Source organism: Symphodus melops, assembly GCF_947650265.1.
Source record: "Symphodus melops genome assembly, chromosome: 9".
Taxonomy (NCBI): Eukaryota; Metazoa; Chordata; class Actinopteri; order Labriformes; family Labridae; genus Symphodus; species Symphodus melops.
Genome location: NC_136699.1, coordinates 3,586,357 through 3,602,652, shown reverse-complemented (window position 1 = coordinate 3,602,652; position 16,296 = coordinate 3,586,357). Strand labels below are relative to the sequence as shown.

Here is a 16,296-nt window from a genome sequence, read left to right as displayed (position 1 = left end):
AAATCTGGGTAAAGTCAGCGTTCACACGTGGCTCAGCCTGGATTTTGTACAATTATGAAAGCACTTAACTTTCCTCCTTAAGTTATACTCTTTATATGCCATCTGCTTTTGATTTTTACACAATTACATAATCAGGCCTTTTAGTATATATATTTATACATTCTTTAAGGGAGCATCTGAAAAAAGCATCTTGGCTCATTTAAGCAAAGGGTGGACATTAAATTGAAAAGTAAGTGACAGGAGAAAACTACATTTAAAATCATTTGCAGCATGAATACTGCGTGATTTTATTTCACTCTCTGTTTTGAAAAACAAACAACGCACACTCAGTTACTCAGTTACTTTAACCTTAGTGCTCTTCGTCGACCTACAGGAGGACAACACAAACGCGGTTATACATCCTGGTAAAAAAAACAACAAAAACTGATGACGGCCTTTGAGTAAGTCTGTCTTTATTTCTCTGAAGAAACAGGTCAATGCAGCGACACGGCAACGTTTTAAATACCGTCATGACAAAACCTCAAACTTCCTGCCTGCGGAGCGAGATAGTTAACAGACAGTTAAGATCTGACCAATCAACAGTCACGGTCGGTTTGTTTGTTTATTTGCTTGTTGATTTGCTGCATTTGTCCCGTGGTGCTCTTTTTCTTGTAAACACAGCACTATCTTTGGTTCTGCATTGCTCTGTTATCTGTATCCTGTTTGCTCTCTAACTTCCCCTCAGTGATCACGACGGTTTCATCTAATCTCATTTGATCTATAGTGCTGGTATGTAAAATATAATACACGCGCGCACATATGAGACCAGACGTCTTTTTTTTTCCACCTATCAACTCTTATCAGACTGTGGCATTTCTCTGAATTTTTGTGGGGTTTCACAAACTCAGTGGCAAGTGACTGCAAACCTCCATTCCACAGATGAGACACTACACCAGAAACCCCGATGTCAAACACAACACCTGATAGCGGGGGGATAGGTTTCTTACTGCATACCTCCACCAGGTGTACGCCTGCTTTAGGCTGCTTTTTTTTTCTTTTCTTTTTTTTTTTTAATGGGTGGGGCTGCGGAGTCACGAATCAGGATGAGAGCGTGTACTTTCAGGATATGAAGAGGCCCTGAAGGAAACCTCAGACTGGCCTCGAGAGGATCATCATGTCAAGAGAGAAGACAGAAACACCTCAACACCTCCCTGACCTGATCAGACTAGATCTGAGAGCTGATAAAGAGCTCCGTTTGTGAGCCGGCTGAAAAAAAAACATCGGAGGGAAACAAGTGCAGAGCGCGTACATCGATTTGTTTGACAGGATTACTCACAAGTACATAAACAATTAAACATTTACAAAGCATCACAAGAATTGTTTTTTGGATCATGCAGATGAATCATACTTCATTCATCTAGTTTGATTGTGTCTGGTTGTCTTGCCAAAGATTTTGCGTCTCTGTGTGTAAATATGCAAAATAACTTTTTTTTGCACCAATACAAATTCCTTGTAAATGTAGTTGGCAATAACAAATGATTCTGATTCTGCATGTGATCCGTCTGCAGATAAGTCCTCGGCCTTTTGTAAAGAAGTCATTCAGGTGAATAACTAATATGGCTCTAAATGAACTCATAACGGATTCATCTTTACACAGCAGTACACACAAACATGCCTCACAGAAAGCGTGACTGGCACAACAATGAAATCTGTGTTTTCAAAGCCGGCCGAGGCACGCCACTGTCTGAGTCCTTTAAAAAGCGGCCATTTTCTGAGCTGGTCACAAGGCCAGCATGACATTTCTATCACATCTGTGAGTCTGGAAGTGTAAATACACGCATGGATTTACGTTCAGGTTAAGATGTTTACTCCTTACAGATGACTCTGACACTTAGAGAATCTTTTAGACTTCCTCATGCCTCTTCTCTGTTTCTTAGTTGTTCGGGTGCTGAGGGACGGAAGCACTTTCTCAATGTGAATCACGCGGCAGACGAATGGAGAGAGACAAATCTGTCGCACAAAGGAGTGTTTGTGCGATTGCTCCCAGTCTGCTGTGAGATCACGAGGACGCTCTGTGAGACAGTAGACAGACACGACACAGACATCATGGAAAAGCACAGTAACATCTGACTGCAACGGGAGCCAAAGTCGTACCTTCTTATCTAGGGGTCGGCAGCACTGACGTGCTTGAAGATGGAGGTTTACTAACGCAGGACTGGAGGTTCAAACCGTTGGGCAGAGCAGCACTTTTGGAATTAAATTATCTGATGCGTTAGATTTGAAGTGAGCGAAAAACAGAGGGATGTTGTCAGACAAATATCCCAAAAATAGAAGAGAAGAAAAAACTCGATGTACTCGAGTGTTCTTACAATCAGACATAATATACAATTTGAGGCACCCTTTGGTAGCTGGAGAGGTGCCGCACCACTTTTTGAGCACTGCCACAGGGCCCTTGAGCAAGGCATCAAACTCCCACCGGCTCAATGGGCGCCTCTTGCACTCTCTCCATTAACGCATGTCGCAAGGTCGTGTTTGTGCATGTGTGTGATTTTAGAGCTGTGTATTACAGAAGCATGTCTCTCAATGGATGCATCAACGCATGGAGTCGTTCCAGCCGTGATCCCCGAACGGAGGGAGAAGAAGAAGTGTAATGGGTGGTGGAACAGCGGCGTGTGTGTGCATTCGTGAGTGTGTGTGTGTGTGTATGTGAAGATTATTTTCTAGAAGTCCTTCTGCTGACACTTCTGTCATTTCAAACAAATTGGGGGGTACTTGCTTTTTTTGTTGCACGCATTGCAAAATAAAGAAAGAGAATTTCACTCACCTCTGCTCCAGAATACTTGTTGGTCTTCGTCACCAGGTCATCCATAGGACACATTTTGGGCCACCGGCATGTTGCGGAACTGAAGCGAAAATATTTCCCGTCGAGTTGGAACATCTGGAAGAGGCACATAGACGATCCGGTCGAGGCGACCTGGACGCATCAGAGCCTGTGGGAATGGAAAAGAGACAGTCAGCCTCTGGTTTACCATCATATTTCAGAGACTGTCACACACAGGTCCATCCGGTTAAGGCTTATACATTAATACTGAGCGGCAGTGAATTATTATTTGGCCTGCTAAGCTCAACAGATGTGAAAGTGATGGTTTTTTTTCCTAACACTCTCCGTTAATCGTTTGTATATGAATGGAGTGTTTTAAAGGATTTGTCAGAATTGACCCATGACCTTTGCACTCAGACTCCAGCACTGATTGTAAACTTATTTTGACAGGGACCACGAAACAAATGCCAAAAATGCAAAGGACGAAACGTAAGTTTTCCACCTCTAGCATTGAGACAATGCTGACGTTATCTGATCGACCCACTTCCTACAGATCACATCTCGGTGACCCCACAACAGTCCTTGAGAACCCAGAGCCGCCGCTGTCTCGCTTGTCAGACGTCATTAAGTGGCAGGCGCCTCTCGCACACAGACAGGCAGACGGACAGACAAATATGCCCTGTCTCCATTCACGCTTCTAACCAGGCCATGACAAGCTGTGGGATGATATGCTCTAGCTTTGTTTGGTTTGGGTTGTGTATCCATTTAACCAGACAGCTAGCTGAAGAACTGCTAGACTTGGAAATAACTAAATGGATTTGACTGGTGTTCATTTAAATGTGAGCACACTGGATTGAATGGGTTGAACACATATCAAATGGAACTGACAGTTTCATTGTTCATAATTTCCCATGAGTCAGTGAGGCCTGGTTATAAGGACAGTGGAGCTCCTGGCTTTGGGCCAGACAGGCCACAGCAGGGCTAAACCCCGGCAAGTGGAGACGAGGCGGGAGACCCATACAGACGCAAGCCATGCAAGAGGTCACGTCAGGAGTGATCAGTGAAGGTTGGGGGGATTGGACCAGCAGCCTTTGAACTCTTGTTTACACTATCATCAGTGATTTGACTGGTTCTGTGGATGCACCAAGGATCTTCCCAAAATTCAAGCTTTCTAAAATTCAGAGTTGAAATCTCCTGGTTTTAAGACAAGGAAAACCTTATCAATTATTGGTCTAAAAAACTAATTGAATGTTGTAGTAATAATAAAAAAAGACCTAAAATGGACCTTGATGTATTGGACACCAACGTTGAGAATTTAAAAGCCCACAATGACATGACCACTCATGCTTACTCTCACAGAGATTGTAAATACAGGAACAGTCATAATCATGAAAAAAAAAGCATTAAGAGTTGGGGGTCTTTTCCATGTTACATTTAAAGTCCATCTGCCTGCTAAGTGTGCCGGATGCAGTTTTAAGAGTTAGTTTTATGGTCTGCTTTATTTCCCCCTTTGGATAACCTATTCCCGTATACTGGGGCGATGGACAGTTTTCCTTCCTTTTATCTGCTGCGTTTCTGTGTTCCTGTATATGTGTATGGAACATGAGAGGATGGAAACTGGAGACAAACATCAGTAGCTACCCGTAGGTAACCATAACAGAGCCACGGCTGACGAAGTAGCAATGGATCACGAGAGGAAATGTTGTTGTTTTCAAGTCTCCGCATCGTTTGAGGAAAAGGGCCGGGCTGCGGGTGACGAATCGTCGGCATAAACCGGAGTGAGAGAAATAACGTCACTATGAATCAAAGTGTGAAAGGGTTGCTGTTTGGGGGTCCTGCTGGGATAACGATGGATGGCAAGTTTCAGGGCTGCATCATTAAATGTAAGTCATAAAGGCTTGAGAATCTGGCAACTTGATAAGAGGTGTTTGGAAAAAAACAACAAGAAAAACGTGAGTTTGTGTGATGTCATGGCTCTTCCTTCAGGTAACTGGGGAATGGTGCAGGGGGTGAGGCTGCTGCAGGGGGTGAGGCTGCTGCAGGGGGTGAGGCTGCTGCAGGGGGTGAGGCTGCTGCAGGGGGTGAGACTGCTGCAGGGGGTGAGACTGCTGCAGGGGGTGAGACTGCTGCAGGGGGTGATTCTGCTGCAGGGGGTGATTCTGCTGCAGTGGGGTGAGGCTGCTGCATGGGGGTAAGGCTGCTGCAGTGGGGTGATTCTGCTGCAGTGGGGTGAGGCTGCTGCAGGGGGTAAGGCTGCTGCAGTGGGGTGATTCTGCTGCAGTGGGGTGAGGCTGCTGCAGGGGGTAAGGCTGCTGCAGTGGGGTGATTCTGCTACAGTGGGTGATTCTGCTGCAGTGGGGTGAGGCTGCTGCAGGGGGTGAGGTTGCTGCAGGGGGTGAGACTGCTGCAGGGGGTGAGACTGCTGCAGGGGGTGAGGTTGCTGCAGGGGGTGAGACTGCTGCAGGGGGTGAGACTGCTGCAGGGGGTGAGGTTGCTGCAGGGGGTGAGGTTGCTGCAGGGGGTGAGGCTGCTGCAGTGGGGTGAGGCTGCTGCAGGGGGTGAGACTGCTGCAGGGGGTGAGGCTGCTGCAGGGGGTGAGACTGCTGCAGGGGTTGAGGCTGCTGCAGGGGGTGAGGTTGCTGCAGGGGGTGAGGCTGCTGCAGTGGGGTGAGGCTGCTGCAGGGGGTGAGACTGCTGCAGGGGGTGAGACTGCTGCAGGGGGTGAGGCTGCTGCAGTGGGGATTGCTCGCTGTAGTTGTTTGTCACAGCAGGTTGAGCCAGTCGCGGCAGCGGATGTGCCAGGGACACTTCCCGAGTTGCTCTCACTGGAAGTATCTGGAGGCAACATGCCAACACAAACCTGTTGACCCACGGCTAAATAAATCACGCAGAAGGACACTCCCATGCAAACTGACAAACAAATGCACATGCAGACACAATCACAGCAAACGCTCGTTTGCTCTGCCTCGAATTTCGGATTCATTTTTCTCATGGAAAGGATGCCGTCTGCTGCTTTATCTACCGTTGATTCTCTCCACAAACATAATAGAGAAGTGTCTGTGACTCTCAGGCGCTCATGCTCCGTGGGTTCCAAGGCAACAGAGCCGACCCTCAGCTTTGAGACTGCTAAACTCATCTGACCGCCCCAGAGGGAAAGAAAGGCCTTCCACCCCCTCATTCCTCTCAGCAAGAGCAGGGGGCCCATCCATCACTTAACAAGATACACTTCCTGTTCTCAAGGATCTGGGGGGGGGGGGGGGGGGGGGGGACTCAGAGAGACAAATACTTGGCTTGGCATGTTGGGCAAGCGTTGACGAGCTCATTTTTAACGGCATCATTCCACCTGAAGCCTCAACTGGCAGAAAGTAAGAGAGCGAGGAAGGAGGAAAGGAAAAGGAAAGGGAGGGCAGGAGACAAAACAGTCGGACCAAGGGACCCAGACGAGCCACTTAGGAAGACTACAGCCCCAAAATCCTGCAAACAAACACAGATAAGTGGCGTGGGAGACAGAAATCCCCCATCAACAAATGTTCCTGCAGTCTGCATTACGGATGGCATCCACCTTGTTGCACCTCTGACATGATAGGCATCATTACACATGAGCCATTAGTAATTAGAAATGCCCCTAGGTAAGAAATACCAACCAGCTTTAAGTCAACATCGGAGCATTTATACAGCATTTCATCTGGTTGAGTCTAGACTGACCAGCAGAGGAAAGAAAAGCTCATGGCGATGATGAGAAAGTTTAGAGAAAAAAACCACACAGGGCCGACTTTGGATCAGTCAAGCTGATCAAAACATGCAGAGAGAGAAAACAGAAAACCTTCATCCGCTCTCTCTCTGCGCCAAGTTTCACTGCTGATAACAACAGTAATCATTCCAGGCATTGCAATCCTTCTCAAGAAGTGATTACCCCCTAATGACAGACGACTTCCTATCTACGAAGGCCGGTACCTCTCCCTAACCAGTTGGGAATGCTGAGAATCTCTTCCTCGGAGCGTTGTTGCCGAGCACATTCTTGGCCAGCTTCAATCGGACCTGCTCTTACAAACTGTTTACAAACGAACGCCCCCGCAATTTCAGGTGTCTTATTCTTAGAAGGAAGCCTGCAAATGGTTTGTCATAATCACCATCAGATCTATCCTGTTGTTTGTGTGCTCTTCAGATGAAAGGAAAACTAGGTCTGTGTTACTGAAGGACGATGACTAAGTTCTCCCTTGCACATCTGGGGAAATCTATCTCTTTGTAAGAAGCTCTTTTTGTTGGTTGTTTTTTTTTTCTTCTTTCTTGCAGCTCGCAGGATGATAGCAGGCTGTCTGGGTGAATAAGTGGCTTGCCCGAGGAGACATCAGTTGACTTTGTTCCCCGCCTGCAGGCATTTGCCGTATGTGGTTTCCTAACCTGTCAGTCTGCAATCCTCGGAGTCCTTGGTGAGTCATTCTGACTCGGAGATGGGCCACCCTGGATTTATGCAGAACACACACCAAACAAAAAATGTAAAGAGCGTGATGGGAACTGAAAGCTCACAGAGAGGTCAGAGAGGCCTTCCTCTATGAACAATGAACACATGACTTCAGTGATTAAAGGATATTAGCAAGTCAATTACTACTGTTAGCTACTGTCGTTGTGTTGCTTACTGCCTACTTTGAGAATTCATCTGTTGAAGACGCTGCTAAAAGTTTGGATCAAGCAGTGAGGGCACGACTAAGTAGAGCCTGGATGGATTTCTGCACATGGAGATCAGGAACAACACATTTAAGATGTTACCGATGATCTGACCGTTTTTTTTTATTTATTTTTTTTTTGGGGGGGGGGGGGGGGGTTGGGTAGTTTCTTACCCTGCAATCTGTGTTACACAACAAGCTTTTTCTTCCCTCATGTCGTTTTAAATTCATCTGTTATTCAGCTCCAAATCCACAAGGTTGACATTGTACATTTGGCCCGTACCCTAAGACCTTTTCGTGGCAAAACTTTGTTCCATATTTCGAGGTGAGCCAGAATTGAATTTTGGGAGCAGCAATCTGATTTACAGCTTTAACAGGCATACTTCCATATCATGCATGCCTGAGGTTGAATAAAAGACTGTGTGGAAACCTCCCTTAGCTTCATTTGGCTATCACACCTGTTCTCTTTTTCGGTACCCTCAAATATTTATCCTAACGACGCTTCGCACGATCAATACTGAGGAGTTCTGAACACATTTTTCTGAAAAGATGACATAATTTTGCTCTGTGTCAGTCGGGATTTTCATGTGGAAGAGGATCGGAGGGGGCGGCAGAGTGGGGAGAAAGAGAGAGTAAATCAGAGGCAGAGGGGAAGGCATAGAGAGAGAGAGAGAGAGAGAGAGAGAGAGAGAGAGAGAGAGAGAGAGAGAGAGAGAGAGAGAGAGAGAGAGAGAGAGAGAGAGAGAGGGAGAGAGAGAACAGAGAGAGAGAACAGAGCGAGAGAGAGAAAGAGAAAGAGAGAGAGAGAGAGAGAGAGAGAGAGAGAGAGAGAGAGAGAGAGAGAGAGAGAGAGAGAGAGAGAGAGAGAGAGAGAGCAAAATAGTTGGCAACCAGTCAAAAACATGAGAGGCCTTCACTCTGGATTTTGCCCTTGAGTCAAACTTGCATCCGGCAGGCGGGGCCACCGTGTCCAAGAACCAAATAACTCTGGCACGGTTAACCCCCTACTGTCCCACATTCTCCGCACAGCCAGGAGGAAGTCAAGATTTGTAGCTTCAAAATGAGCCATAAACTACTGAAACAGGTGATTTTTTTTCCCTCCCCTACAAAATGACCATAGTTTGTGTGGTAAAGCAGTCCATTTTGGAAACAAAGAATACATGGACTCCTGAAATCCAGGATCATTGTGGTTGTTTTAAACTTCTTTTATTCATTTTAATGACATCACAACAAAGTCTAAAAGGGCACAAAACCCAAACACAGGACCTGGACACACCTCTAGAGCTGGATTATCTTCAGCATTGATGAAAGAGTGTACCTACTGTATGCTGTTGTCGCTGAAATAAGTACCTCTCGGCCTATAAACTGTTGGATGTGTCACAAAGAGTTGCACTGCAGTTCCACTGTTTACATAATGAATTAAATGTATTTAATCTGGGGGCTTTGTTTAAAATCAGCATGATCATCTCAAACGGGTCTTTGCCCACAAACACGATTTCTTCACTATGTCACTGCGTTCCCAGAGTCGGCAGTAAACTTAGTGTGTGTGTGTTGTATATTGTTAATAGAAATGTAAAATGGGCGTTCCCAGCTCTTATATTGGGCTGGCAGAACCAATGCAGTTAATTCGCTGCATCGCTCAGCGTCCTAATCACAAAAAGCCTCAGGAGGGTTTTGTCGCTACGCTCGCAGCCGCAGCGCCCTGAAGCGAGTGAAAGAGTTCAACTCTTGGAACAGCTCGCCACTCGTCAACGACTTCGTCAGGAAAAACGGTTTAGAAGAAAACAAATCTGCCTCGAGTTTGCAAGGATACGATACCCAGAAGTTCTGCGATTACCAGGAAAAGAAGTCTTCACAATGTTTCAATGTTTTCTTGGTGATATTTTCTAGAGTACGGGGAAATATTAATCACACAAAAGCTATTGAGAGAAGACATAACGGACACTCCTGAAGGGAACAGACGGTTACGTTCATTACTGAGCAACAGTAAGCATTGGAGAGGAGGGCTCACAAATAAAGGTTGTGGGCGCAGCCGGAACAAAAAATAAAAGCTTTCAGCAGACAGAAGCCCTCGAGATCTTAGCTGTCATGAAGAATTGAAATGCACTTATAAACATGTACTTGTTTTGAATCTGAGTCGTGGATTAATACTTCTTCATTTTCAGTGTGTGTGTCCTCATACTGTAATGCACAGATGTGTGTGTGTGTGTGTGTGTGTGTGTGAGTGAGTGTGTGAGCGTGCACGTCTGTATGCAGTGTTATTGTGCACTGGGTCAGAACGGATTAGATGTCACACCTTTTGCCTTTTATGGCGTGTGCGTGTGTTCCAGGTTCACGATCATATGGAGACCAGGTGGGGAGGGGTGAGGTGGGTATGAAGGGGGGCACACACACACACACCCCTACAGCTGCCCTGGGGGCCGCAATAAAGTCCCTGAATCTGTCAAAACAACCCTTACTGGCGGGCCCTCACACCTCCACGAAAATAAAAATGGCTACTTCCAGAGCAGCACTCTTATTTTGATAGGAATAGGTAGGCAGAGTCTGTGTGTGTGTGTGTGTGTGTGTGTGTGTGTGTGTGTGGAAACGGTCGCCAACCAGGAGGGGAAAGAAAGGTGAAGAAAAGCGGAGGAAATTAGGCCGAGGCCATGTTGAAATGTCAACTCATTGGAGCCCAAAATAAAAAAGCAGTAAAGCTGCTGCCATAAAATACATGTATGTTTGCTTTACAAAGAGGCGTTTCCTGTGAGCTGTCCACAGTTCGCACTTTAATTCTACGGGGCCTTCATTCAGTGAAAACTCGCCAGGTCTGGTTTCCATAATCCGCCCCACAGCCTGTGGGCAACATCCATACTTCACAGACAAGTAGCTGCTCTCAGACAAAGCTACCGACACTAATGGTTACCAATGTTTCACATCCAACAGTGTTTTTCATTATTTTTAAAAACATTACTCTTCCAGTTCGTTAGTCTTCGTACAAATTCCAAAGAACCTGAGGCAACTTTTTCAATTGCATGTTGTTTTAAAAGTCCACACTTGGCATCAGTAACACGTACTTAGTAATACTGTTAGACGTGGCCAGTATCTTAGCAGAACGCCCAGGATGAACAGAAACGAGTTCGTCTGGCGTCTGAATGACTCCCCGGTTTGCGCCACAAGCTGTCCCTGCGCCTACCGTCTCGTCAGTAAGCGCTGCCCGGGGAGAGGAGGACACATTCGTCCGCCACATTTAAAGAAGCCTTCAATGCAGGAAAGCCTCCAACGGGCTGCGGTAACGTTCTCAGTCTTCAACCTGGATATTAAGATCTCCAGCAGATCTGCAGCTGTCGTTAAAGTTGATGTAGATTTGATTTTGACATCAGCTGGGACGATATTTAAGATCGAACTGTTTCCCGTGAAGTATCTCAATAATCCAAATACACTTTAAACGTTTAGAGCTTCAACAAGTCATCATCAACACACACACACACACACACACACACACACACACACACACACACACACACACACACACACACACACACACACACACACACACACACACACACACACACACACACACACACACACACACACACACACACACACACACACACACACACACACACACACACACACACACACACACACGAGGAGCCCCCACTTCCACTCAGACACAGACTGCAGGTGCCAGGCCCACCTCGGGGTCCCTGCCGGGCTCTCGTTAGGCCTGGTGCCATTCAGGCGGCTCCTAACACGCAACCCTGAGTGCTTTGTGTTTCTCTGACAGCCCTTGTCGTCCTCTTCGTGTAGTGGTGGAGGGAAAAGAAAAAAAAAGAAAAAGAAAAAGAAAAAAGAGAGGGACTTCAGGGATTATGGCTTTGAAGAATTTGACAGAGCCACAAGCCTGAGATTCACCTCACACTTCCGCTCAGTTTGAAAGGACTACACTCGAGTAGTTTCACTTTTTTTTATGTCCATCTCAGACAGATTTTATGTTTGTAAGATGAATACTGCTCATTTACTTAACTATGAAAAACTTGCATGGATATGCATTAGAAACTGCAGTGCAGTCAACTCGGGATGTCACGATTCTCTCAACTCCAGAAACGATTCTTTCACGATTTATTTGACAAAATGAGACTGAAGACAAATTATGACTGGATAAGATTCCTTGAATATATTTCATGAAAACACCAATGCTTGTAATCTCTTTGGCTCTTACACTCGTTTGGGCGACAACAAACTACAACTACAAACCCGTTTGTTAGCTTTCACAGCTGCTATAATAACGCCGTTTACAACGAAGCGTTTGTTCTCTACAGCTGCGACCTTTAAATTGATTTTTAACTGCCTCACAATTCATCTTTACATTCCTATTGTGAACACCTTCATAACTTCTACAGATTTCTTAATCTGCATCGTCATCCCCACCGCACCAGTCTGCTCTGCCGGCTGAGGACACCAACAACCGGTTTGCAAATCCCTCCAGTGCTGCTACATAAAGTAAAAAGGTACAGATCGAGTACATCACACACAAAGAACGAACAGGAACCCACACACACGCACACGCACACACACACACACACACACACACACACACACACACACACACACGCACACACTCATACAGAGAGTAGAATGCCCACATATGCTGCCACTCACAGATACTTACCAAAGAGACAAACATAAACAGGCACATTGCTGAGTGACAGAGGCAACTCGGACGGATCAGTTTCCACTTCCGTGAAATCTAAACATTATCTTGTTTACACTCATCCTGAGCTGAGACCGGCCCGGGGTGAAAGATGGCTGGTGTCTCTTCATTAAGAAGTGTGTGTGTGTGTGTGTGTGTGTGTGTGTGTTCAGGGAGACAGAAAATGAGACAACACCAACGCTGGGGGAAGACAGGACACATGCTCCTTCCCTCTGTCTTCACGTGTCTGCAGCCTGATTTAGCCCGTACAGCTCAGGTCGTAGGGTCACGTCATCCTGTGCTGAAGCAGAAGCCTTCCTAAGTAGCCTGACTTGCACCTTCTTTAAAAAATGTAACTACGTGTCATAATGACACAGACCACAAGCCCGGTGATTGATCTGCTGGGTAGCATCACACTGGCTCCAGGCACATTGTGTGCAGTCCTGTGTGAGAGAAATGGCTGCAAACCAATTTGTTAAATCTGCAAGGTTACATCTCAAGTCCATGTACCTCCTCCATTCTGATGTCTCCTCCCTTTTCCTCACTGCGGTATAATAATCTGCTGCTCAAATCCTTATCAGCCCCAACTCCAACAAAGTACAGTTCAATGGACTCCTTGTATATGTACTGACTTTCACTGAGTGAAATGTAAAGTTTTGGGGAAAAAAACACATGGGCAAACTTTTCCAGGAAAAGTTTCTTTAAATTTCAATTAATTAAATTAAAACTTTTTTTTAGACCATGTAACTCATTCAGCAGGGTCATGATTGGCCTGATATGAGAAATTCTATATCAGAGCCCGACTGTTTGATGTGCAGGCTGATGTGATCACATCCAGTAACTATCTGTATCGGCTAATTTCAATGCAGATGTGCGGCGATATTTACACCAGTGAGAATCATTGTAATGCACGAGCTTTTCTCTTTCTGGCTTTCAACAGCAAAGTGTGATGTATGAATTACTACAAGCATTGTCACTGTCCAGAGTCAAGTCTGCATGGAGATGCACAGTTACTCTCCAGTTCAGTGACCATCTTTTCTTTGTTATGTCTTTTTCATAATTGTGTGATAACTGATATTTGAGGGTTCAAAACAAAACATGCATAAATCTTTCTTTTCTATCTCTACAGATCAAAGATAGATAGAAGATATTGGCCGACACATCAGTATCACATTTTTCTCTTCCTCATCTCGATATCAGCCCCAAAAATCCCATGTGGGTCGGGCCCTACCCGAGACTGCACAGTGGTGTCGCACCTGCGCCTCTGGCTGTTTCTGAAATAAACACCACTACAGCAAGGTTGAGAACTTTTATTATTGTTTATTGGGCTGATTTCTGACATCATCTTGGCTAAAGCTAATGAAAGCAGAGATCCATTGCAGTATTCTTGTGAAGATAAAGTTGTTGATGAAAAGGACGTCTATTAGCTGACGCCATGGCAACGAGGTAATCTTCCTGGGGCCGACATTGATCCAATTGTGCAATGGACCCCAAACAGAATCATAATCATTCTTATTGTTTATTATTGTCAAGTACATTTACATATAAAATGAATTTGTCTTGGTGTAGGCTAAAAGTACAAGTGCTTGAGTAAAATAAAATATACTAATAATTATGGCTTCCCTTCTAAAATAACCACTTTGACTCAAAGAGCCTGCAACACTGTTCATGTGTATCTGCTTTCCTTTTCTTTTTGGACTCATACATGCTAAATGTAATCTACGACATCAGAGCAATTAGCCACCTACTACTGGAGATAACAAATCAGAGGAGGAGAAAGGGAGGGAAGAATGGAGGGAGGGAGGAAGAGAAGGGGGGGAAAAAATCCCCCACCCAGCATGTGAAAACGTGTGTCAGATTTCGCCACAGACAAGGTCACCCTCTCTTGGTCTCGCCTCCATGCCCCGGCTTGGTAACCGGATCACGCACAGGACGGCGACAAATCTGTTTTTGTCACAGCGGAGATGCCCACTTAGTTTACACGCTCATTGTGTTCACAACACCTTGGACATTTGCATTTTTTTGTCACTCAACATTTGTCTTTCATTTACCTGTGACTGGGTTTGAGGAGTATTTCTGCACCGCCAACTCAAACTCACACACATGCTTACAAACAATAACAAAAAAAAAAAGCACGTTTGTCCAAATTCCAGAGCAAAAGCCTCATCCTCTGTGTTGTGCTGCACAGCCAAGTTAACACTTGGTATGTTTGTAATTGTGCTGCCTATGAAACTGCACAGTAATCCCTTCCAGCTGCCTCCCTCACTCACCCATCCACCCTTCTTTCCCTCCTCCTTCTCCTCTCTCCCCTTTCAGAGAAACTGTAGCTGCAGCTCGGAGTATGTTTTCCATGGGCCCTAGTGGATTCATCCTGTTGACAGCGCCAAGCCTTTTATGCATCGAAAACACAGTATTCCCTTTCAGGTGGAGAGACGATGGAAGGGAGAAGGGGAGCTGGGCTGTGGGAGGTGGTGGTGTTGATGGGGGGGGGACACATACACACAAGGACAGTCTTCGAAACAGACTTCAAACTTTAAAATCTTGGTCCTCATCTCTTCACAAAAACAGTGAGAGGGACAGACAGTGAGAAAGGAGGGGGGGCGAGATCAAGAGAAGAAGGGGAGGCAGGAGAGGAGGAACAGAAAAAAAAAAAACAACGGCACAAAGGAGTGCGTAATTAAGACAGGAAATGGGAGAAGAGAGGAGGGCTCTGGGGGCTTTCAGAAAGAGGCTGGCTGGGGTCGCTTTTCCAGAGTGGGGCCGATACCCGAGCTGTCTGAATGGAAATCAGATAATCTGTTAACACAAGGCATGGCCCAGATCCTGCCTGCAGACTGACATGGATAGGCCAGTTCCTGTTCCAATCCGCTGCGGTGGCACAAAGTGTTGCCAAGGCAACCAGCTGTTCCAGCCAAACTTTGCCTCTCTCTCCGAGCCGGCGGCAAAAAACGACAGGTGGGGCAGCGAGGCGGGTAGGAGCAGCACTGAGGCGGTTGTGAAAACACAAAGCGAGCTCAATGCTGAGACGACACTGGGGCGGAAACTTGACACCGGCCGCCACACAAACAAAATGCTGCTGAACTCTGGTGACCAATAAGGAGGTCGCTTTCTTTAAACTTTCAGTAAAAATGAATGGACGTGCTGTTGGACAGGTGACACAGGAAGTGAGCTAATATGATCAGATTTTTCTACTTACCAATGGCACGTGCACAGTTTACCTTGGTTTTTTCTGAGTCTGGAATTTTTTTTTCTAGGAGCCCATTTCATTTATCTCTCCAAGTTCAGAGGAAATGAAACAACTTCAAGGACTTATTCATTAGTTGTTGAGTCTATACAATATCAGAAAGTTGTGGAAAGTGTTTAAACAAACAATTCTATACTTTTCAAGAACAAAATGCAGAAAAGAAATTCATTTAAGTGTTAAACTTCCCAAAAACAGATTACAATATTCTCAAATATTCATCATTAACTTATTTCTGATTTAAAGCGCTGAAATGATTTTAAACATTTCTCTTCAATACGTTTTCAGATGTCTCTTGCTGGATTTACTTTGCAAGTAACCTCATGCACGCTGTCTATAAAACTAATGTATTATTAATAATAATCATAACGTACATCATTTATTTCACAAGTTAGACAGTACGCCGGAGTTTGCTCATTTTTCTACAGGAAGTTCTTTCAAAATAAAACCATTGAAACAGTTCACAAGTTGTACTGTGTTTAATATCATGGTAATAATTTATTTCAGAAGAAACATATTAAGTCTACACTCCGTCCTTTTGTTTAACACGCTGTTTCATATCATTTGGTTATTTGACTGAACTAATGCTTAGACTCTCTATACTATAGACCAGGGGTGTCCAAAGTGCGGCCCGGGGGCCATTTGTGGCCCTTGAGTGGATTTTTTGTGGCCCTTGACTTCAAATCGAAGAATCAGAAGATTTTGGCCCCAGGCCTCATCAGATCGCATATTTCGTTCTTTTTTTCTTTTTCATGTTGGCGAGGGAGACCTATAAAAGCCTGACTATTCTTTCTAAAAAATTAGAACACATGTATTTTGAAGAGGTCAAAATACAAAAAGTTCCTTTCAATATTTTAAAAAAACAAACAAAAAAACCCTGTGGCCCGTGAGTGATTCTAACGCGACAATTTTGGCC

The 16,296-nt window shown here is 45.2% G+C and overlaps 1 protein-coding gene across 1 annotated transcript in view; it reads right to left on the bottom strand.

Annotated features, from left to right (window-relative positions):
* The window catches only part of afg2a (AFG2 AAA ATPase homolog A), a 104,168-nt gene that overhangs the window by 16,728 nt on the left and 71,144 nt on the right, over positions 1 to 16,296 (bottom strand). Inside the window, 2 exon segments of the mRNA XM_079352298.1 lie at positions 2,804 to 2,848; positions 2,850 to 2,969. Coding sequence (XP_079208424.1) covers positions 2,804 to 2,848; positions 2,850 to 2,969 — 165 coding nt within the window.